Source organism: Pseudochaenichthys georgianus, chromosome 1, assembly GCF_902827115.2.
Source record: "Pseudochaenichthys georgianus chromosome 1, fPseGeo1.2, whole genome shotgun sequence".
NCBI classification, from domain to species: Eukaryota; Metazoa; Chordata; class Actinopteri; order Perciformes; family Channichthyidae; genus Pseudochaenichthys; species Pseudochaenichthys georgianus.
Window position 1 is genome coordinate 33,499,661 of NC_047503.1, and position 24,688 is coordinate 33,524,348.

Sequence of the window (24,688 nt, forward strand, 5' to 3'; positions counted from 1 at the left end):
TATCAACAAGCTAATGTTGCAGCTGAAATGATCTCCAGGTCACAAATTCAACCTCACATGATGATGTGATACCAGTTTTCAAGGACAGTAAATGTTCTCTTCCCAGAGTATATGATGGGACCAACGTGATGATTTAGTAGGCTACATGGTTTTAATAATACTTTTGCTTTTCAATGTTTGCCATTTCAAACCATGAGCTGGTTCAAATAATATTTGCCTTGATTTACAGTATGTTCTAATTTGTTTTATCAGTACAGTTGTGAAGCTTTTGTGCTTTTCCTTGCCATAGTCCACTTTGGACTATATGAAATATTTCAGGATTGCACTTTTAACTCACTTGAAATGTTCTCACTTGCTTGGTTTCAAAACATAACAAATGCCATAATCTGTTCATTGGGGACCATCAATGCTATTTTTCATTGCTGTTGCCGGCCACTATTGCTCATGTAAACCTACTACTGCTGCGCCCCCTGTAATCTCAGAGGCACCCTGAGTCATTTTGTTCTGGAACCGGGCCTGTACATGGCCATATACTAAACAAAATACAGAGACCATTCCGTGTCCTGTTAGTGTTTACTTCCTGTCTGCCTTCTTCTGGTGATTTATCTGACGTCCAGTGCTCCGTCTTTTAACCTCTTTTCCTTTCTCTTTCTTGATCCTCCTTAGCAACCTTCATTATAGTCCTTGACAGTGGTCTGTACTGTATTAACAACGTGTCACATGTTAAGAATTTACAATCAGAATCGAGTATTCAACTAAGCCGTGTAATACAAGTTGTTAGTAGCCTTAAGGGCCTACACAGTTGTTATGCTATACCACATCACCCTTCACTGGATGTATAATGAGCTGCACTAAACTACATGTTAGCATTTAAAATACCTAGCCATTCTTTTGCGGTTATTTTGGTGAAAGTAACTAGAAAAGTAACTAAAGTAGTGTAACTCATTACATTTCAGAGACAGTAATTTTGTAATGTAACTTATTACTTTCAAAAGAGAGTAATAAGTAATATGTAATATATTACATTTTGGAAGTAACTTGCCCAACACTGGCCATATGTATACGTGTGATGTTATATGTTCACTTTCTTACAACTTATTTATAGTTTGTTTAAGTATACAATATTGAATCTGCTGTACAGTATTTGATTTTATATTCAATTCAGATTTATGTTATTCAATCTTGTCTGTATTACATTGTCTGGCACTAGTTTATTTCTTTAACTCCTTATATGTCTTAATTATATTATTTTTGCAATCTTGGAGGAGCCTGGGACCTAAGATTTGTTTTATCGCAAAAACTACGCTGTAGCTTTTGTGCATGTGACCATACAGCACTTATAGAGATGATCATATTTAATGTTAGTGTCATAGCTGTGTCAACCTGTTGTCATTTTGATGGTTCTGGCTATGACCATTTCATTTAACTACATGAATGAATAAAGTAATCCATTTACCTTTAGCATTGATTGTTGCTTATGTAGTCACAAAAATAAGGCAATTATTTAGCCCAACCAATATTGGTAACAGTGGGGGAAACTTCTGAAGCAATTGGAGTCAGGACTCGGAGAGACACGAGGAGAGCTGGAGCTTTGATGGCAAACACTTGTGGTTTATTTGGAGCTTCGGCCGGAGAATTCACAAGACATGGCACGGGCCACGAGTTGACCACACGGTTGAGATGCCACAATCAATTCTGATGACCCCTCCTGTAGCTCCAGGTTTAACTAGTTCAGAGTGTAATAATCAACATTCTTCAATAGACTAAACAGCTGAGGACACTGAATCACATTGTCGCTTATGGCTCGGGGTCATCTGCACCTGAGAAGGATGTGTTCCAGGTGTCCCACAAAAATGACTATCTCTGAAAGAGAGTTGCCCGGTCATAAACTGGTAACATCAACACTATGCTATAGGGCAGAGGGCAAATGATTCCCCAACAGTAACTATAATTATGACAGCTGAAACTTAATGTGTTTGCTACCAAGATTTGACCCAGTAAAACGTTATTAAAGAGAACTGAAAAGACCTTTCCCTTTCATATTTATATCCATCCGGTTTCCTTTTGGAGACCTGTTTTCGAGCATGTGTTGCCTTGAACTGTTCAGTTGAAAATATTAAGAAGCAGATACATTTGACATATTTTCTTTATTGAATTATAAATAACTCTCTGGAAATATCGAGGATGCATAATATACAAACTTATTTAACAATTCAGGAGATATAAGAGGAATACAGAAATTGAATTGCAAAAAGTCCAAACTTTTTTACCCTTTGTCTTAACTTAAATAATATCATCCAAGAAAAGTAAATAAACAATGATTGATAAAAAAACGTTACCAATGCCAAAATGTGTTTAAAATGATGAGTGAAACTCCTCTAAACCAGTGAACTGTCCTGTTGAAAGTGGTCGAATAGGATGACAACAAAATGCACTATTTGTTCAATACTGTCGTTTGATTCAATTCAGCAAAGAGGGTCTACAGTATGAGGCCACTGCTCTTTGAAATTCTTCTTTTTCGTGTATGAAGACCCTGATTGATTTGAAGACGATATGAGCACAAAGTGGGAAGGAATCTTTAAAACATGCAAAATAAAATATACAGTATATACTGCAACTAACGATTACTTTCATCAATTAATCAGGCATATTATTTTTAGATTAATCGTCCTTTAAAATTGCAAAAATAGTTATAAATGTTTATCTCTGCCAATCGCTACAGCTTTAATATGATGTATTAGTTCAACAAAGCTGGGCCCTTTCTAACCACCGGTTCCCAACTTCCAAAACTTGAAAAGAAAAAAAAGAAATGATTTACTAATTGAGAAAAGTGGAGACAAACAACGATTGGGTAGTTATTTGAACTTTCGAATGCACTTTGTGGACCTGATTTAATTGGGAAATGTGTGGCAAAAATGGAAATGATGGATGTTTTTCAAGTTTCATTGTTTTTTAGCGGAGCCTCCCAATTTATACAATCCATCAAGAATTTCCTCAATTTTTGGGTTCTTCACTCACACTGAAGTCATGCAGGAAGACATTTATTTTCTTCACACATTCAGGACAACTGGTGGTGATTAATTGATATACAAATTATGATTTTGGGAGTGAATTATTATTAATTATTCCTTTAATGCAAACCAAATCTGTGGAGATGCTCTTGCTGAATACCAAGTATACATTTGCTAATATTAAGTTCACAACTGTAGCTTAGCTTCTGAATAGCATTAAGACACCACGCCCTGCTTTAAGTCATTTCTTCTATAAACCAGGGATATTTTTTGTCCATGTGTAACTCCAGACTAGCCTAGCAGTCAGCAAGTCATTTTTTGTAAATCTTTGTTTACAAAGCAAATTGGAAGGATACATTATTCTGGAAGTTTCCTTTTCATTCGTGTGTTCAGACACAAGTTAAACAAGTTGGTTTTGTTCTGTCTGACCCAAATATCACCCACTTGAATTGAGGAACATTTTTGATTTAATACAGAACAGCAATAACATGGCCTCCGTCACTATACAAGGTAAAGCAACTTCAAACTGAAACAGGAGCCCAAAACAAACGCTGAGGTTTTCATCACTCAATTAAACATCAGTTCAGTCGATGTGACCTCAAACAAGAGGAGGCATACAGCTGAATCAAATCATAACACAGAACATCATGGCTGCACATCTGCCAGGTGTTTTGTAAATGTAACTGTGACAGGGAGGCCGAAGTGAACAAAGGTCTGGGATGGCACATTAAGGGTGAGGATCAGAAATGTAGGTGCAAAACTTGGAAGTTTGTTTCTGCATAAAAGTTCCCCAAATCAAAGGCTATACAATTGTATTGTACATTATAACAAGTTAGATTACAGCGCAGGGTTTCTTTTGTACAAGTCCATACATACATCTTTTCTTTAGCTCTTGTGGTCTGTACATCTTGGTTACAAAAAATACATGCCATTCTGAAATATGTGTGGACATAGAAACAAGAAAAGTTTGATTAAAGGGACTTTAACAACAGAGCCTTAGTGTAGAGTAGTTACTTCAGGTTCTGAGCTGTGCAGCAGACAGACTTGTTTTGCTTGTCTGCAAGAAACAAATAATACACTCAGACTGACCCGGACTCAAATCAAAACAGACACCATGATGACTGTGCTCCTTGTGCCAGACATAAACTAGAGCAAGAAAAATGATGACGAGTCAAAAAAGATTACAATATTGAAATGCATAAAGAAAGGGTATATTTATATGTTTACATGTGTGATGAGAAGTGCTTAGTGGCGTCTCATCTTGACTTTGCGTCCTGAGCTCTCCCGGGGTTTTTCGGAGTCTTGTCCACGTTTCCAGTAGTTCTCTGAGCTGATGCTGTGACGACGACTACGGGAGTTTGACGGATGTCTGTTCTCCTCTTTGTCCATCTCCAGTACCCTCGGCCTGATGAAGGACAAAGTTTGATATGCCAAGTCAGATTAGGTTCATCATTTCTCACCGCTTCATTATTGCAATGTGTTACCTTCAATATTCTTGTTTTTCCTTGCATGCCTAGGCCTTAAACATTAGCAAAAATGAAATAAAACTAAAGTGTATAAAAAAATATTCTGCAAGAATTCAAGGCAACACAGATGAGTACTGTTCATTTTGTGGCTGAACTATTTTTTTAAGCCCTTGTTAGACATGCAATAAAAAAAATATACTGGCTTCATCCATCTGCTAAAGCGATGTCTTTTTGTTATTCAGTCACAGGTCACTTTTAAGTGAGTGTTCCTCATGGCTTTGTTCAGACATGACAGTGCGCAAGGAAGTTAAAAAACTAATGATCGCTGGAAATAGGAGTCTCTTCATTTACAAGCTTCTTTACTGATGGATTTTTAATTATTTTGCCTTTGAAGTCTTAATTAATGATCATTTTGGGAATGAGGGACGCTCGTCCCCCCTTCTCACTGCGAATGCACTGATAATATCTCAGACGAATTTCCATTATTTAACGTTTTTAGAGCTGCAGGGTTCAAACAAGTGATATTGGGCTATATAAATAAACATTGATTGATTGATTGATTGATTGAAACAAGTCTAACGGAGCACGAGCCCAGATCCATGATCCTTTTGAGCTGTTTCCAAACTAAGTTCAGTAATAATGGTTGGGGTCAGGGTTTCATTGTATTGCTGGTCAGTATTCCAATATCAGTCTGGTACACCATTTTTGCAAGACATTTTGTTCCAAGATCTTTCTAAGCTTGTATCACTGACTGTCCTGAGGCCTCCTTCAGATCAAGTCTTCTTTGAAGTTTAGGCGAATCTAGCGGGACAGAACTGTGTGTGTGTGTGTGTGTGTGTGTGTGTGTGTGTGTGTGTGTGTGTGTGTGTGTGTGTGTGTGTGTGTGTGTGTGTGTGTGTGTGTGTGTGTGTGTGTGTGTGTGTGTGTGTGTGTGTGTGTGTGTGTGTGTGTGTGTGTGTTAGGGGTCGACCGATTATCGGCCAGGCCGATTATCGGGGCCGATATTCCTCATTTGACCGATTATCGGTATCGGCCTTTTTTAAACAAAATTGCCAATAACACTTTCGCTCTGATGCGGCCGATTCTCTGTCTGCAGTCACCACTAGTGCTGCGTACCGGTACGCCGAACCGGTACTGGACTTGTAAAAAGTTTCGGTACAAGTCCGGTTAAAACCGGAACGTCGGGAACCGGTACTTGGACTCGCAAAAAAACTAGCACTTACGTATATTCTGGTGTCTGTGGTTATTTAAACATTCCCTGATGAACGTTATTCAGTGTGAATAAATGAGTGCTAATTCCAGTGTGCTCAGTGTACAACATCACATGTCATTTCACCTTCGATTCACGGTTTGAAGATGTAGAATTTCGCCACATGCTAATGCTAACCGGAAATGAAGAGTTTTCAGAATAAAAGTATTAAGTTAATAGTGTGAACTTCCGTTTTTTTCAGAATAAAAATGATTTAAATTAGTGTATTTAATTCAAAATTACGCCATATCAACATTGATTTTAATTTCTAACAGTATGTATGTACATCACTATGTATGTAGTATGTACTGTATAATGTACACATGTAGATTGTAGAAAATACATGGTGCACAGACAGTACAGTACACTCTGACTGTACAGTCACTACAGCCTATACTGTATAGTAGGTGTGTAACAGTGTAATGCGTATAGTCTACTCTACACTCTACCTTTCAGCAACGCTTTACGGATTTAGGCTCAGTCAGCTCAGGGACTGTTTGGTTACTTTAGTTTGGTAAATGAAATACATGTTTGAACTTTGTAGTAGTTCACTGTAGTTGCTGTCATAAGTCATTTGTAGACTAAGTGGCACATTTGTACTTTGTAGAGAAATGTAGACACAAGTTGGAAGGGAGCACAATAAACCTGATGAGTGAATTTGAGTTGATTATGAGTTAATTTTCAATTGATAATTAGCTCACAATAAGTTCACTTTAGTTACTCACACAACTTGACACAAGCCATGGGTGTGAACCTGAACCTCTGGACTTGAGTCCGGACCTGAACCTGAATGTGAGTCCAGGTACGCAGCACTAGTCACCACTCTCTGTACACGAGCAATGTCCCGCCCACAGCGCTATCTGATAGGCTATTACTGAAGTGTCAATCAACACTGAAGATTTTCCGGGCGGGAGCCAGCCATAGAGGCGGGACCTTCTCAGATTACAGGCAGGTGCGAAGCACGCAGACACAGACAGACAAGCAGCAGCGCTGAGCGGCAGAGCCATACATGTGTTTCGAAGGTAAATCAGTTGAAAGCCGAAGTTCAATAAACATCCCAATCCCCTATGCTGAAGTTGCAAAAACAGCACGATCTATTGATCCAATTCTATCAGCTTCCCAGTTACACAGGGACGCGGGAAGTCAGTCAGAGTTGGGGTGCGTGCAGCGTCTCGCAGCGGAGTAACTGTGGTGCGGAGGGGGGGCTGCGAGTGGAGCCTCGCAGTTTTTCAGGTTGATATGTGAAGCTCATTAGCTAATCAACATGTATTTAGCAAATGTTTAGCAAAATATTAGAAGTGAGGCTCCTAGACTAACGTTAGGTCTACTGTAATAGCCTCACTTTTAATAGTTTGCAAAACATTAGCTAGCACTAGTGTTTTGTAGTTGCTAGCAGCTTATTGGGATTTTATGCTAGACAGACAGGCATTGGTTTGATATAATAAATTAAGCATTATTGTTAGTTAAGCATGTCAGCCTGCAGCCCCACTTCTTGTCTCTCTCTCTAACTCATAGCAGATGGCTGCCTGCACTAAAGAAAAGGGCTCAGAGAGGAAACCAGTTGTAAGATGTTTAAAAGTTAATTAAACATAATATATGCTTAAATGCATTTCAAAGAAGTTGTGTTGAGTTGTGTTGGAGTTTGTGTTATTCTACATTTTGACACTATAGATTTTCTGATTTTACTGCAAATGTATATCGGTTCCAAATATCGGTTATCGGTCTCCTTGATTACTAATAATCGGTATCGGTATCGGCCTTGAAAAAGCCATATCGGTCGATCCCTAGTGTGTGTGTGTGTGTGTGTGTGTGTGTGTGTGTGTGTGTGTGTGTGTGTGTGTGTGTGTGTGTGTGTGTGTGTGTGTGTACCTGTGAGCAGCACTTGATGTTGCTCTGCGATGAGTGCGTTTGGCTTTCAGAGTGGGTCTCTCTGCAGGAGAAGCGCTGATAGGGCTGCCAGAGTCGACTCGAGGAGCGTCAGGTCTGGTCCTGGCAAACAGAAGGGGGAGGACAAGTAGAAACCCAATGATCAGTGCTGATTTCAAATAAGAGAATGACCTTTTAAATGATATGATGTTGACTCACTTTCTTAGGATGATCACCGCACGCCGCTCCTTGATGTCTTGGGGTCGGATGCAGTGGGTGATATCATCAGCTGCATAACCACTGAGAGAGACATATGCTGTTAGCACCTGGACCTAGCCTTTCATTCAAAATATGTTATCAAACTTTCATACAATAAATGGACTCAACCTCTTCTTTACATTGTTGACTTATCATCTATAGCACTGGTGCAGGAATATTTTAAGTAAGCAAATTAAAGTACTGTTGTTGTTGTTTTATCCAACTTAAAGGTGGGGTAGGTAAGTTTGAGAAACTGGCTCGAGATACACTTATTGTTATATTCCATGGAATGCTCTTAACATCCCGATAGCAATGAATATCTTAAGTGCTTTGACAAAAAATCCATAAAAAAATGTCATCTGTGGAAGCCGTAGTACTGCACAACCAATCATTTTAGCTGACCCGGCTAAAATAACTGGATGGCCTACCTGCCTGTCAGTCTTCCATCGGGGCACAAACTTATCTCGTGCCCTCATTGGTCATGTGCGCCTTCGTGTGTGTTGGAGGAGGGGCTCTCTAAGGAAGTGGCAGATTTTTTCCGACTGTGTATTTTCAAATTCTAGAGCACTCGAGCTGGTTTCTCCAAAAGTACTATTAAACTATTTTTGTATTGTTATTATTTAACAAAGTTCGTAACCATTGACAGACTGGATTGGCAGGAGATTGCCAGTTAGCACACGAATGACTCTACACCACTGTGCCAAATGTTCAATATTCATTCAAGTGCAATTGTTTGTTAAGAGACCTCGAGACAATTGTATGAATTGCCTGGGGTTTATTTTTTACTCTGCCTTGTTTATTTAGGATTTATTTGAATACTTAGATTTAAAATATTTAAGTTAATTGCTATTCCAAATGTAAACTCTGATTGTTACTGATACAGTTGGGTGTGTAGGATAATATAATACACTTGAATATAACTACTAGCTATTATGCATATACAGTCCAAGTAGTTATCGTGACTGCCTACACTTGGCAAACACACACTACAGTAATGCAATCAGTGCATGACAGCCATAGTCACCTGAGGACCGTGACACTCCCCCTCCTCACGGGCAGGACAAACACCGGCTCTGACACCCGGATGGGTTTGAACTGGAAGCGGCACCCGAAGCACAGCGCGCTGTCACTGAAGAAGGACACGGACACGATGGGTCGTGCAAAGATGTGCTGAGGATCCACGTGCGACACAATGCAGCCTCCTGGTTGATAATCATTGATGACTGCGCTGTTGACAAACCCCTCCGGGACCACTCCTCTGGACACCAGGCGCTTGATCACCAGGTCGTGCACCCAGCTCGGGATCTCGTCCACCTCTCCTTTGCGGTACAGCTTCTCCTGGCCCGGGCCACGCTTCTCCAGCTGCGATCCGTAAGTGTAGCCCTCCCCGAAGAAGTACTTGTTACGGAGGGGCGCCCGGTCCACGGTGTGCTCCCGGTAAAGTCCAGCCTCTCCTCTGGTCACCACGTCGTCGATCTTCTCCTCGATGAGGGCGCACTCCTCCGGGCTGAAGATGCTCTCCTGCAGGATGCTGCTCTTCACCCGGCTGGCCTCCTGCTCCATGTTCTCCGCGCAGTCATCGCTGGGCTCAAACTCATCGTCGTCGGACTCTCGGATCTTACGTTTTCGAGCTTTCCCACTGCTGCCATTACTCATCCCGTCCACGAATTTATTATTGATCTCCTCCCTGTGTGGGGTCATGGATTTCAGCTTCTCCCTCAGGTCAGAGTACCCGCTGGATGCCATGTCAGCCACAACTATGTGACTGCTGTAGTGCGACGTGAGCTGCTAGCTAACAGTTAGCATATATCAGCGCTGCATGTCAGCACTGCTTTAACAGGCAATATGGATGTAAAAATGAGTCAAATGTGGTGTATGTCACTCGCTTTAGGGGACCTGTCCACAGCAGTAGCTATCATTAGCTTCCCCCGACGTCCTGCGTGCACACTCAAGCAGCCTGGTTATGAATCCTTAGATTATATTACAGTTTACAACCTGTAAATAAACGCTGCTTGGATACTGCAACACGCCCAGCAAGCAGAGAGGTTAACGATAGATATCCGAGCTGCTTGGCTGGCAGCTAAGCTAGCTTAAAACTAGCCTGGCTTGGTCTGTCCGTCGCCGCCTGGAAAAACCGACAAACCACGCAGCAACATTTCACATGTCACCGTTAAATGTCCAAACTTCGGTGCTCCAGGCACTTTTCCTCTTAAGGTTTAATGCCAAAAGTCCACGGAGATCATTGTAATAAAGCACAAGACTTCACCACGCTCAGTTTACACCATCGGCTCCAAGAAAAAGGCTGGAAATAAACTCGTGTAACTAACCTGCTACAGCATCCGCGCATGCGCTGTGGTGACCTGCCAGTTTGGAAAGACTGTCACGTGCCTTGAGCGGAACCACGTAAATCCATTTTAGGAGCCTTGAGAGCACGCACAAGACGAGAGCTAATTGTGTCCCACTGCCCTTTTGTCTACCTCTATAAAGATCACATTGTTCATTTCAGTTTGTTATAGTGTTGTTATATTGTTTGTCAGCAATACAATATACATTTGTCATATATTCATATTTTAGTTTTATATATTTTGTGAAAGTACTTGTCTTTATACTTTTTTTAATGTTAAATAGTTTAAAAATATATTCCTTTATAATAGTTATAGTTTTGAACTTATTTTACTACTTATTTTCTTATGTTTTGTATGTTTGCACCATCATACACCAAAGAAAATTCCTTGTGTAAATGTATTTGGCAATAAACTTGATTCTGATTCAGATATTGATGGGTTATTGAACGGCGCATGAGCTGTGGGGTCAAGGGCCCCTATTATTTCATTAAATGAACATATCGATTTTCTAGGGACCAACTTATTGGTAATCTATTATTTAAATGCACTAGTTTCTGGCATTAGTATTAAATAACCAGTCAGGCCAGAAGTTCTCATTATGCTCTCTTTAAAATAGCTTGTTTTATTTTAATAAAATATTCTTTACAAAACAAGAAAGTTGATGCATTAGTGTTCGTTAAAAACAACAATGGTTTACACCAAGATCACGTTTTACAGTAAACAGTAACAATACAAAAATAAAAAACATGTTACATATCAGTTTAAAAACATTCTAATGACAAGCCACAGGCCTGTTAAACGTCACCACTGTTCTTTACTAGTATCTGTACACTTTAAAACTAGTAATTCACTGATGCAATGTGTTCAGTTAATGTTGTCAAGTAAAAGGGAAACTGGCTTCAGGGTACAATTATGCATGATTCATATCAAATTAAAACACCTGAAGGCAAGAAGAGGTAGGCTCTTAATAAATGTGTTCATGCAAATGTGCAGTGGTGGAAGATGTACTTAGGTCTTTAATTAAAAGTAGCAATATCACATTGTAGAAGTACTCAGTTAGTAAAAGTCCTGCATTAAAAATCGTACTTAAATCGAAGTACAAAGGTTTTTGCATAAAAAATATACACAAAGTACCAACAAATTAAAGTACTAAATATGCAGAATGGTCCAATCCGGAAAAAAATAAATATTGAATCATATTTATTGATGCATTTTTGTGTAGATCTTTAATGTTGCATCTTGGCCTATTTTGTACTGTAAAAGCTGCTTGGTTTAATTTCCTCCTTAATGCAAATCTTATTTTCGTATCTGGTCATATGTTGTTTGATTAATTTGAACCTATAAGTTATCAAAAATTGAAATACTCAAGTACGTCCAAAAAATACTGTTCTTGAGTAAATGTACTTTCCACCACTGCATGTGCGTACAATGAAGAAAGTGTTATAACAATAGTATAAAATGGGTTATAGCATGGTGATCTCGCTGGTAGGCCGGATGAGTCTCCTCTCGCGCGCAGACAGCATGTTTTCCACCTGCATGGCGATGACTCGACACAACTCCAGGCCCTGCGGACAGACATGAGCACAGTGACAAGCAACTCCACTGAAATGAACATGAAGAGTGTCCTTGTGTGTGTTTGCACAATACCTGCTCCAGCTGCAGCTGAACGACCCGCTGTGTGCTAGTGTCCCCCAGCGTGAGATCTACATACGGGTAACTGGAACCAGCAGTGGGCCTCTGGGTGCGGCTCGACTGCACCTCCACCAGGGGGACCATTGCCATCAGCTCCTGCACCACAGGGACCAAACATTATAACCTTCACAACTCTGCTGAAACTACATGACCAGTGGTGGAATAATTATTCAGATCTTTTACTAAGTACAATTAAAAATAGTAATCGTATATTTAAAAAGCATTATGTTAATGTTATGTAACTAAAGGACTCTTGACTCAATTGAAAGTATAAAAGTATTAGCCTCAAAATATACAAAACTACTCATTATGCAGAATCATATTTATTATAATTATTTATGAATTCAAGTGTGAGCTGATTTAAATGACTATACTGCAGGGAAGTAAATCATATTTGATTAGTTAAAAAGTAAGATATTTCCTCTGTAGTAACAAGTAAGATATTTCCTCTGTAGTGCAGTAGTAGTATTAAGTCAAATGAACTGGAAATACTCAAGTATAAGTACCACACAATAACAATTAAGTAGTAACTTTCCACCACCGTCCGTACGTGACTTCACTTCTGGGCTCATGTTTTGATCACGATGAGCTGAGTCATGCGAGGGCTTGATGATCGCCTGTGTGTGTGTGTGTGTGTGTGTGTGTGTGTGTGTGTGTGTGTGTGTGTGTGTGTGTGTGTGTGTGTGTGTTGTAGGAGCCGTTGTTTGGGATGCTGACAGCCTGGTTCCTTACGTGTGTGTTTTTGTGCAGGAAATGGAAGCCATGTTGATTGACAGCTACAATGCAAGGGGCGTAGAAGGTTGTGGAGCTGCTGCTGTGGATGTAGAAGAACGAGGAGCCGAACATGGGGAATGCACTGATCAGCCCTGCAAGCACAGAGAACAGAATTTAACAAATGAGGGATTAGACATTGTAGTCCTTTAGGAGGGAACACATGGAAAGACAAACAATCACCTTATTTAAAAGGGACACCTCACAGATTTTAGTTCAATTTATTCATTATGAGGAGTCCAAACCAGACTGTGAGAATGAACATTGTCCAGTCTAAACAGAGTTACTCTCGGGAAGTTACTAGGGGGAATCTCGGCTTGTGTTTGGATACAACACATTTTCACACATGAGCTGCTTTATGGAAAACATAGGATACATTGTCTTTTAGCTATAACCCATACTAGAGTCTAAAAGTAAAACAAATCTTGGCGTCTGCTGCTTTGAGTTGTCTTAATCTGTCTCCAAACATTACACAGGAAAACTAAATCACTGTAGTATATCATTAAAGAGAAAATGGCCACTCTATGTGTATGTCCAATTAGTGTTTGGAGTAAATGTCGTAATTTAAAAAGCAACATTATGCCTCAGTTTGTGAGAAAGCGGACTTCCCTTGCTCCCAAATGCCTGATGCAGGAAGAAAAACAGATAATGAAGACAAGATCAGCTTTCTTATTCCATAAAACCCCCATTGAGGAATGTACTGCTCATATCGTCTACAAACACCATCAACACTGATTGGACATCCCTTTAAGAGGGGGCACATTTTCCCTTTAAGGAACAAATACTTCCTGTGTTATGCCCAATTTATTTAAAAAGGTATTCTAAATTAAGATTACTATTCCTGTCAATATGAAGATTAATTAAATATTTAACCGTGCTCAACATTTATTTCTTGACAATTTCAACTCAAGGTCTAGCAGTGACAAAGGAGGTAGATACACATGTGTGGAGAACATGTAAAAAAATTACCAAAGACTGAGTTTTTCTAATTTAACGTGAAGCGGAGATCTTACCCATAAACTGCGCTCTGGCCTGGTGCGGGTTCAGGGCCTGCACCTGCTGCATGTGCTGCGTCACCATGGTAACCCCACTGCTGGGGTGGCTGCTTTTTGAACAGAGGTGGAGCGATGTACTCCGATAGTTCATGTCTGGAGGAGAGAAGAAGATAAACAAGAGTCTGCTCCACTCAGTGATTTCTAAACATTTCTCAGGATGGTTTTACTCACTGAGCTGTTGCTGTTCTGCTGTTGTGTGTGTGTGGTGTGTGTGTGTGTGTGTGTGTGTGTGTGTGTGTGTGTGTGTGTGTGTGTGTGGTGTGTGTGTGTGTGTGTGTGTGTGTGTGTGTGTGTGTGTGTGTGTGTGTGTGTGTGTGTGTTGTGTGTGTGTGTGTGGTGTGTGTGTGTGTGTGTGTGTGGTGATAACAGCAAGAGTTTTCACAGCTGAGAAGTATCACACACTTTAAACACCTAAACTACTGACTGCACTGTGTTCTCTCTTCAACCGTGAGTTTCTTAAACCAGACCCACACTGCACAATGTTTTACTTTTAAGACAGTGATAGGATTATGGGATGGAGAAAAATAGTTTCCTTTCAGACCAAATATTAATTTGGCTAAATGTATATTTCCACAAGTGCGTTTAAACAAATACAGTAAATAAAATGTGATCTAAAAACGTTTCTATTTGGAAAGGCTTTTGGAAATGTTAGATATATATTTGTTATACTATACTGTTTTCATTTATATTTATTTGAGCTTATTAATTTGATTGTATTTATTTCTGTTTGTGCCTTTGGCCTTACCCTCATTGGTTCTACCTTTAATTGGTTTCTTTTGCACATGAATTAGTTACTGTTATATTGTTCTTGAGGTATGTAAATTCTTCTCTATATTAAGACCACTTTTCATTAAAGTCCTTTTAATGATAGCAGTTTGTTTTCTGCACCCTAAACTGTAAAGAAATAAAGAGGAATAAGACTTGTTTCCCCCTTTATGACTGAAACTCGAGGCTGTATTGTCAAACTTTGCTGGTTTCTTACATGGTGGGGACGAAGAGGATGTCTTTGGCTCTGTGCTGAAGAGCTGCCAGTTTGGAGATCTGATGAAACTGTTGATCGCTCACTTTCCCATGTGGAAGAATATTTAGCAGGCCTTTACGGTAATCTGGCAGGATCTGGATATACACACAAACACAGTTACATACACACATGTAGGTAACATATACTGCATGTATGTACAGTTTCACTAATGGTACCTGGTTATAGTGCATGGCGACGCAGAGCTCGTTCTCAAACTTGAGCGGCTGAGTCCAGACGACTCGTCTGAACCAGAAGCTGTAGCTCGTGTCCACCAACTCCGCCTCTGTCGCAACGTCCAGGATGTACTCGTGTTTGTTCAGGGGACGCACATTCTGACCTGGACACACACACACGCACACGCACACACACACACACACACACACACACACACACACACACACACACACACCACACACACACACACACACACACCACACACACACCACACACACACACACACACACACACACACACACACACACACATACAATTATTTATACAGAGAGATATTCTTATTCATCTAAAGAATAGCATTGACTATATATACAAATCATATTCGATGGAACGATTTGGTTATCTTGCAAACACTAGATAAATGAAAACGACTGACATGACTACCCTGACATGTCTTGATGAATGGAGGAAATGGGGGGGTCAGGTTTAAAGGCAAACGTCCTGTTCATCCAGTTGTATGTTCCCAAACACACTTTTTAAGCCTTGCATGGTCGATTTGCTAGTCTGGGAAAGCACAGACTGTTACATTTGAAGTGTTTTACCGTAGAGGCCCTGGGAAAATTGTGGTTCCTTCAAATATACAATGTATGGGGGTGAGTAATTTACATACAAATGGCTGAAGCAGCAAAGGGAAATGAAAAACTTGTACATTAAACAGTGACATAAAAAATCTCCATCAGGAAAAAAAGGAAAAACCACAATTCTAGTTTCTTATACTGTAAAATGTTTATTATGTTGTGTTTGTATACTATGTATGAATGAACTACTTGGATAAATGATTGACAATTGGAGCATCATATTTTTAATAAAACTATACAGATAAACAGCGTGCAAACAAAGGTATCCTAACGTCTTAGTAAATAATAAAGAGGGAAATGTGTAACTGGCCTGTTATTGGCAGTCTTGTGACATCGGAAATGAAAGATGATATCGAGCATTTCTCGTTATAATTGCCATGACAGCCCGATCAGGACATCGTGAACATGAATGACTTTCTCCCACAGAAACCAGAGGACAGTCTGACATGTGATCTGTTAGTGGATCCGCTTCACTGACAGTGACAAGGAGATTGACTTTGTGCACCAATACAACATTTAGTGTGTGTGAGAGAGAGAGAGAGAGAGAGAGAGAGAGAGAGAGAGAGAGAGAGAGAGAGTAGAGAGAGAGAGAGAGAGAGAGAGAGAGAGAGAGAGAGGAGGCAGTGCCTCTGTGAGCAAAACCTCTGTTGGTGACTAGAAATATGGCAATTCCTCCATGGCCCTCCAGTTTGTGGTAAACCCATCTCATAACACAGCTCCTCAATCACCTCCAGAGCAACCTGGAAACACAACACACACACACACACACACACACACACACACACACACACACACACACACACACCACACACACACACACACACACACACACACACACACCACACACACACACACACACCACACACACACACCACACACACACACACACACACACATTACATTACGGCTGTCTCCCTTAGATTGCAGTCGTGATGAAAGAATATAGTGTGTATGAACACTTACAGAACACGTTTTGATTTTCACGTGACGTTCAATGCCTCCAGGAAATAGAAACAGCTGACGTTTTGAACTACGTCCGGCCTGAGAAAAAAGACAAACACCCTCATATACTACAGTGTGTGCTGCACATAACACTGGACATGTTGGTATATGGCTGATTTATTTAGGACCTTAAACCACAGAAAACTGCATATAAATAATAATTAATATAAAAATATAATAAAACTATTATTTGTACACCTTGAAGAGGCCCAATGTAACAATACAGCTACCATTTTCTAATGTATATATTTTGATTATTAAAATATGTTTGAGATAGCAATAATTGTCAACATTACAATAAATGTTAATCTTAATCTAAATGATGAATCTAAATATTTAATCCAGATCTAAATATCAAATCCAAATGTTGAATCTGTATCTATATATTCAATTAATATCTTAATGCTGATACTAAAACTAAATATTAAATCCAAGTCAACATTTTAAGCCAAATGTTGATATGGAATCTAAATATAAGTAAAAAGTATTACTCTAACTATCAAATAAAAATGTAAATACATATTGTTTACAATTATATATAACAGTTATTTTACGTACATTTCTGGCTCACATACATGAGGAAAGGGAGGTTTATATTCAATATATGTCAGTTAAAATAGTAAATAGTAAATTAGACAGATGTTTACACCACTGCAGGTAAATAAAAGCGGCCCTGACCATCACCGCCTTCAGCTCCATGGTGTTGGGAGGAACGACACGGCCGCCGTACTGAAACGTCTTCTTCAGGTTCTGCTCACATGCTTTAGCGATGCCTAACAAATTTACAAATTAAAAAGAAAACATTACATCCTGCTGTTTGTGGCAATGTGTACAGCATTATGATGCGTGTGTGTGTTACCCTGATACTGCACCCCTGCGCTGCGGGACGCCTGCTGCAGGTTCTTCAGCAGGAAGGGCTTGAGGACCTCAGAGCAGCGATGGAAGGCGGCCAGGATGTACAGCAGCCTCCAGCCTCGTTGGCAACTATCACTGAACAACACAAGGGTGAACACACACACACACAACACACACACACACACACACACACACACACACACACACACACACACACACACACACACACACACACACACACACACACACACACACACACACACACACACACACACACACACACACACACACACACACACACACACACACACACACACACACACAGGATTACACGCTCGGTTAAGAAAGAGGAGCACGGTGTGTGGGTTGGTTTATGTGTGTATGTTGCTGATGTGGGAAACTCACGGTTTGGAGCTGGTGTTAGCCGTGAGCTGTTTGAGGAGTTGGCAATAAGCCTCATCCCGCATCAAGGTGAAATCTCCTATGAGCTGAGGGGGGTGGGGGGGCGGACACACACACAGCAGGGTTATCATCGTCAAACTAAAATTAAACTCGGGAAAAATATTCTAACGGCAAAAAAAAGTTGCATGGTTTAAAATAAATAATAAATGTATTTGTTTCAGGTAATTCTCAGTTATAATATCTCACTACAGAAAAAAAGCAGACAGCATGAGTTGCTGTAACCTCTTGACTTTGAAACACAGAAATTGACTTCACATTCCAGGAGATGGCGCTGTGCAGCAGTTGCTTCACAATTAATCACTGCTGAGTCCATACTTTTTACATACAATTAAATATTGTAGTAGATTAAATGCCTTTTAACTAAGCTAATAAAGTACGAACTAAGTTTGCTTTTACAGTAACAAAAAAACAATAAAGATAAATATAAAAAAACTAAAGTTGAATCTTTCTGTATAAGCTACAAATAAAAATGTTAAATGAATTCCCAAATTAAAAACGAAAGTAAGTATTCATATAAATAAATAAAGTAATTAAAAAATGTAAATAGTAGCTTAAGAAAAACAAGTGTGTATTTACCTTGAGGAAAGTAGTGATCACTTCCTGTTCTGTCGATCCTCTTGAGGGAGCGTCACCCATGAAACGCATCACCGCTACACAGAGACACACGCAGGTCAACAATATTTAAATCTCCAATAGCAGATTCCAGAGAAATCAAGCACTTGAGTTAATCCGATACAGGAACATCTCATTTTGACAAAGGATGAATCAAGTGTAATAAGAGTAATGTAATAAGAGGATGTAATTAGAGGAGAGAAGGTGAGAGCTTACACAGGAAGAGGTCAGCTGCCACCCTGTTCATGGCCATGTCAGTAAACTCTATCAGAGACTCGGTCAGAGGAGTCTGCAAAGATCAATAATACAGGAAATGTGTAATGTAATGTGCACAATTCAATACACCAAAGAAAACACAAATTATGAAAACATGGGCTAACATTGAGTTTTAGCAAGAAGGAAAGCACCTTGGAGAACTTGATCATTTCAGTCGGCTCTCTGGAGTCTCTGTTCTTGCTTTTGCCCTTCATGGAATCTCTGAAAACACAAATGCAGATTAAACAGGCTCACAGAAAAATCAATAGTAGCAAAACCATGCTTGAAAAAATACTGTATTACTAGTAAAAGTACTAGTAAGACTTATTATGCAGAATGGTAACAAACAGCAACACCTTAATCTTTCAGTTTTCTAAGGTTGAGCTTTTGATGCTGTTTAGTATCTTATCTTAGAAACTAATAATGATGTGTATATCAATTGTTTGTAAATATAGCTGCTTATTGTATGTAGTGAAGAAAAAAAAATGTCTCAAAAAATGAACTTCAAAAATATACTTAAGCGCAGAAAAAGGCCACTTTCTAGAGCGTTGAGGCACTCTGTTATTCTGTGTGTTTGTGAGGATTTCAGTGTGTGTGTGCACATTTTCTTTCTGGGTCTCACCCCTTCATGTTGTTTCCCTGTCTGAAGTACTTCTTGGCGAACTCCAACATGTCATATTTACTGTCCTGAAGAGCCCTCTCATCCAGATCTCCTTCAGCAAAGCCATCAAGGGAAACCTGCTGAAAATCAGAGATTGACCGTGAAAAACATCCCACACTCAGATCAGTGTTGCAGACAGAAAAAAAACATGTGTCTGTGTGTGTGTGTGTGTGTGTGTGTGTGTGTGTGTGTGTGTGTGTGTGTGTGTGTGTGTGTGTGTGTACCTTAATCGTTTGATCTATCTCATGTGCAGCCATGGTGGATGCCACGGCAACTGCGACTGCTGATGATACATTAAACTGGCCTGCTCCTCCTCGAGGCTCGGACTTGCGGTCCAGCGACAGCGACAGGAAGTCAGGAGGAGCGACGGCATGGACACACTCGGCTGGGAACGCTCCAGAGCGGCCGAACACAGCACCAAACTTCCAACCTGACACACACACACACACACACACACACACACACACACACACACACACACACACACACACACACACACACACACACACACACACACACACACACACACACACCACACACACACACACACACACACACACACACACACACACACACACACACACACACACACACACACACACACACACACACACACACACACACAACACACACACACAACACACACACACACACACACACACACACACACAAACAGACCTGAGGGATTAAAACCACTCATTAAAAGCAAACAGTCCTGAGTGCTTTGTGACACTGAACAAGCCTCCTTTCTGCAGCGGTCCTGATCCCTATCTGCTTTTCCTCTAACAGCAGGTCAGCCTTTCATTTACACAAGTCAGATCTGTATCTGCATGCTTTTCCCTCTTATTTACCAGACTTAACTCTCCCCTCATGGCCACGCTGATAACCTGGCACACAATGCAGCTTTTGGTCTAATTATAGATACTATACACCTGGGTCCTTGTGTCACTTGTGAGGACATCGTATTGACTTACATTAAAACCCTGCATTGTTTCCTAACCTTAACCCTACATGCCTGAACCCAACACCTTCACTTAATCGTATATATATTTTGTTAACCCTAAAATCTAAACTCCAAAGCTGTATCTCTGAAAGCTTTGCTCATCAGGATCATCTTTATTTGCCAAGTAAGTGTGTACACATGCAAGGTATTGGACTCCAGATTTCGGTTGCTTTCACTGTATATACACAGAAATAGACATACAGCTGTTACAAGGAGAATAAAACTGAAACATTTGACTTCTATGTTCAATTAGAAAATAATGATAGGAGTGAAAAGATTAGGGGCGTTGCAATATACCAGTATTAACAATACCAGATGTACGTTCTCCTTTCATACGATGTTAACATGTAGTGATTTACTGGAATCCTAACAAGGTTTTTAAGGGTGGTTTGGGGTCCAAATAGTCAGAGTCCAAATGAAAAATAGATGCAGGGAAAATGACAAAAGTCTATGTGAAAGCACACACTGAGTTTGTCCTATCAAGTATCTGTGAAGCGATGTAAAATATGACTACTCCTCATCAGTGATCTTATTTCAGCTTTTGTGTCCTCAGGAAATAAATCAATATTTTTCAAATTGCATCACCGTCTTCCCTCTGAAAAAGAAATCTGAAACAACACTGCATTTATAGTGTGCTGTCACCGCACCTATTTCTCCTTGGCTTATCACACCTCCAGGGGACAGTCCAGGATAGTTCATCTATCGAAGCTGTCAGTGTGAATTGATTCTTTGTTTATTATTTATCCTTCGCCATGGCACTAGCATCTGGCTACCAAATGCAAGGAGGTGAAGCTTATAGACCTGGTTTTGTTTTAGACTAAAATAGAAGGTATTTATGAACACTCACCAAAGTCTTGAGTTTCTCTTTTCAGCTCCTCCAAAAACACCACCTTCTTCCTCACCACACAGCCATAGTTGTAACCTGGGGGATACACACATAAACACACGCTTGGATCATAGATTCATTTATAAGATAACATTTTTCTACTACATGTAGCAGAGTGTCTCACCCTTCTCCAGCCCGTCCATAACCTGCAGCCTGATGATGTCACCTTTGTGAAAACTGAGCATCGAGCGGTCGTCTGTCACAAAGTTTCGCTCTGCGATCACATAATCTGAGTCCTACAAGGGGAAAACACACAAATGCATACACTTACATTGTCATTGTATTGTTATTTGCATTTTCACTACTTTTGGTTATTCCAGTATTTATTTAAATTGGGCATACTGAAAAGTGTGTGCTGTACCTTTTTGATCTCATTGATGAAGGTGTCTATGAGATGTTTGACTTGCGGAGCCTTGGCTGAGAACAGGATCAGTTTCTCGTTGGTCAGATTAAACTCCAGCATGTTCTCAGAGGGGATGGTTACAAACAGGATGTCTGCATAGCTGAAATAAATACAGTGCAGAATGTAATATGATTATGAAATCCGTAAGATATACAGCATACACTTCCAACTCTTTTTTTTTTTTACTTTTAAAAAGTGAATTGGCCTTTGTTCCATTATTTAAAAAATAAATAAAATTATTATTTCAGTATATGATTCATCAACTATTTGTATAAAATATTAACATATATTTTTCAGTCATCGTTTTTCAACTTCTTCATATTTAACTAAGTCCATTCACATTATATTAGACATCTTGACCATTTTCCCCTTCCATACTAAACAAAATATGTTACCAAGATATATAATAATGCACTGTCAGGCTATTATATAGCCTGAAAAAGCCAAATCTGAATCTAAATATTTAGAAAATAAGAAAAAGTTAAGATAATCAGAGGCAATTTGGTATTATTGTCTGTGAAACCTGACACCGAGTTTAAAACAGGCATATCTGGAACATCAAACAACATTAAACAAAGGTCAATAGACCTAAAAAACAGGACATACGTGTATGGTCGTAAGACTCTGAAGTAGTCTGGAGCTGCAGCGCTGCTTTTTACGGTCTTCAACAGCTTTATACCGCTGTGGGACACGGACAACACCTGCACACCTGTTCCCACACTGCCCTGCACGTGCACACACACACACACACACACACACACACACACACACACACACACACACACACACACACACACACACACACACACACACACACACACACACACACACACACACACACACACACACACACACACACACACACACACACACACACACACACACACACACACACACACACACACACACACACACACACACAGTAGTGGATCAATACAAATTCACAAACACAATCAATAATATTTTCCTCTCAGAGTTGACCATCCTTACCGACGCAGGGAACAGACGGGAGAAGTAAATTTCCCAGGTTTCCCTGGCAGCCGTGACGATAGTTTTCTTCACGTGCTCCTCCACAGGATCCGTATTCTGTTCAACCGCGTGTTTAGCTGTCATTCACACAAACAGACACACACATGAATGTCAACACACAAATACACTGAACAAAAATATAAACTTTTGTTTTTGCTCCCATTTTTCATGAGATGAACTCAAAGATCTAAAACATTTTCTATACACACAAAATAACCATTTATCTCAAATATTGTTCACAAATCTGAAAAAATCTGTGATAGTGAGCACTTCTCTTTTGCCGAGATAATCCATCCCACCTCACAGGTGTGGCATATCAAAATGCTGATTAGACAGCATGATTATTGCACAGGTGTGCCTTAGGCTGGCCATAATAAAAGGCCACTCTGAAATGTTCAGTGTTATCACACAGCACAATGCCACAGATGTCGCAAGTTTTGAAGGAGCGTGCAATTGGCATGCTGACAGCAGGAATGTCCACCAGAGCTGTTGCCCGCGAATTGAATGTTCATTTCTCTACCATAAGCCGTCTCCAAAGGCGTTTCAGAGAATTTGGCAGTACATCCAACCGGCCTCACAACCGCAGACCACGTGTAACCACACCAGCCCAGGACCTCCACATCCAGCATGTTCACCTCCAAGATCGTCTGAGACCAGCCACTCGGACAGCTGCTGCAACAATCGGTTTGCATAACCAAAGAATTTCTGCACAAACTGTCAGAAACCGTCTCAGGGAAGCTCATCTGCATGCTCGTCGTCCTCATCGGGGTCTCGACCTGACTCCGGTTCGTCGTCGTAACCGACTTGAGTGGGCAAATGCTCACATTGGCAGATGGCAGACAGCGTGTGTGGCGTCGTGTGGGTGAGCGGTTTTCTGATGTCAATGTTGTGAATCGAGTGGCCCATGGTGGTGGTGGGGTTATGGTATGGGCAGGCGTATGTTATGGACGATGAACACAGGTGCATTTTATTGATGGCATTATGAATGCACAGAGATACCGTGACGAGATCCTGAGGCCCATTGTTGTGCCATTCATCCACGACCATCACCTCATGTTGCAGCATGATAATGCACGACCTCATGTTGCAAGGATCTGTACACAATTCCTGGAGGCTGAAAACATCCCAGTTCTTGCATGGCCAGCATACTCACCGGACATGTCACCCATTGAGCATGTTTGGGATGCTCTGGATCGGCGTATACGACAGCGTGTTCCAGTTCCTGCCAATATCCAGCAACTTCGCACAGCCATTGAAGAGGAGTGGACCAACATTCCACAGGCCACAATCAACAACCTGATCAACTCTATGCGAAGGAGATGTGTTGCACTGCGTGAGGCAAATGGTGGTCACACCAGATACTGACTGGTTTTCGGACCCCCCCAGACCCCCCCAATAAAGCAAAACTGCACGTTTCAGAGTGGCCTTTTATTGTGGCCAGCCTAAGGCACACCTGCGCAATAATCCTGCTGTCTAATCAGCATCTTGATATGCCACACCTGTGAGGTGGGATGGATTATCTCGGCAAAGGAGAAGTGCTCACTATCACAGATTTTTTCAAATTTGTGAACAATATTTGAGAGAAATGGTTATTTTGTGTATATAGAAAATGTTCATCTCATGAAAAATGGGAACAAAAACAAAAGTGTTGCATTTATATTTTTGTTCAGTGTAAGTTAGCGGAATAAGGTCTAAAGAAATATCAGCAGGAAGAACAGACGGATTACCGAAAAGGCCCTTCATTTTCTGCCTTTCATCCCGCGTGATGCGAACACAGGCCTCTGACAGAGTGTCGTTCACGATCTGCACCAAACAGCAGAGGACACGAAAGAGGATGTGAGAAATAACTAACATTGATATTTCTATGATTTCTGTGTTGTCAGGTCAAAATCCCGAACACAATTGGTGAGAGGTGAAAACAATGGTGAATGACAAATACAAGTATTCGATTACATGAACATTAAAAGAGATGCA

At 40.4% G+C, this 24,688-nt stretch overlaps 2 protein-coding genes across 3 annotated transcripts in view; both read right to left on the reverse strand.

The window, feature by feature from the left end:
• Nucleotides 1–2,128: 2,128 nt before the first annotated feature.
• On the reverse strand, nt 2,129–10,333 carry alkbh5 (alkB homolog 5, RNA demethylase). Of its 2 annotated transcripts, XM_034084537.2 has the most exons (5): nt 8,875–10,333; nt 7,812–7,892; nt 7,596–7,715; nt 4,239–4,416; nt 2,129–4,068 (listed from the first exon to the last, which is right to left on the reverse strand). In XM_034084537.2, exons 1-4 carry the CDS (start codon nt 9,594–9,596, stop codon nt 4,257–4,259), a joined length of 1,083 nt encoding a protein of 360 aa, XP_033940428.1. In that variant the 5' UTR covers nt 9,597–10,333; the 3' UTR covers nt 2,129–4,068; nt 4,239–4,256. The 2 variants fall into 2 exon arrangements, with proteins under 2 accessions (XP_033940428.1, XP_033940420.1); XM_034084529.2 differs by having other exon boundaries at nt 2,129–4,416; nt 8,875–10,332.
• Nucleotides 10,334–11,575: 1,242 nt separating this feature from the next.
• Nucleotides 11,576–24,688, reverse strand: part of LOC117452758 (unconventional myosin-XV-like) — a 45,870-nt gene continuing 32,757 nt past the window's right edge. The window contains 24 exon segments of the mRNA XM_034091514.2: nt 11,576–11,760; nt 11,843–11,983; nt 12,620–12,753; nt 13,672–13,744; nt 13,746–13,806; nt 14,696–14,829; nt 14,911–15,071; nt 16,189–16,240; nt 16,242–16,286; nt 16,510–16,587; nt 17,227–17,321; nt 17,408–17,538; nt 17,809–17,891; nt 18,442–18,515; nt 18,694–18,766; nt 18,885–18,954; nt 19,355–19,473; nt 19,618–19,823; nt 21,244–21,318; nt 21,407–21,518; nt 21,644–21,785; nt 22,292–22,410; nt 22,676–22,791; nt 24,442–24,517. Coding sequence (XP_033947405.2) covers nt 11,659–11,760; nt 11,843–11,983; nt 12,620–12,753; nt 13,672–13,744; nt 13,746–13,806; nt 14,696–14,829; nt 14,911–15,071; nt 16,189–16,240; nt 16,242–16,286; nt 16,510–16,587; nt 17,227–17,321; nt 17,408–17,538; nt 17,809–17,891; nt 18,442–18,515; nt 18,694–18,766; nt 18,885–18,954; nt 19,355–19,473; nt 19,618–19,823; nt 21,244–21,318; nt 21,407–21,518; nt 21,644–21,785; nt 22,292–22,410; nt 22,676–22,791; nt 24,442–24,517 — 2,472 coding nt within the window. The 3' untranslated portion in view covers nt 11,576–11,658.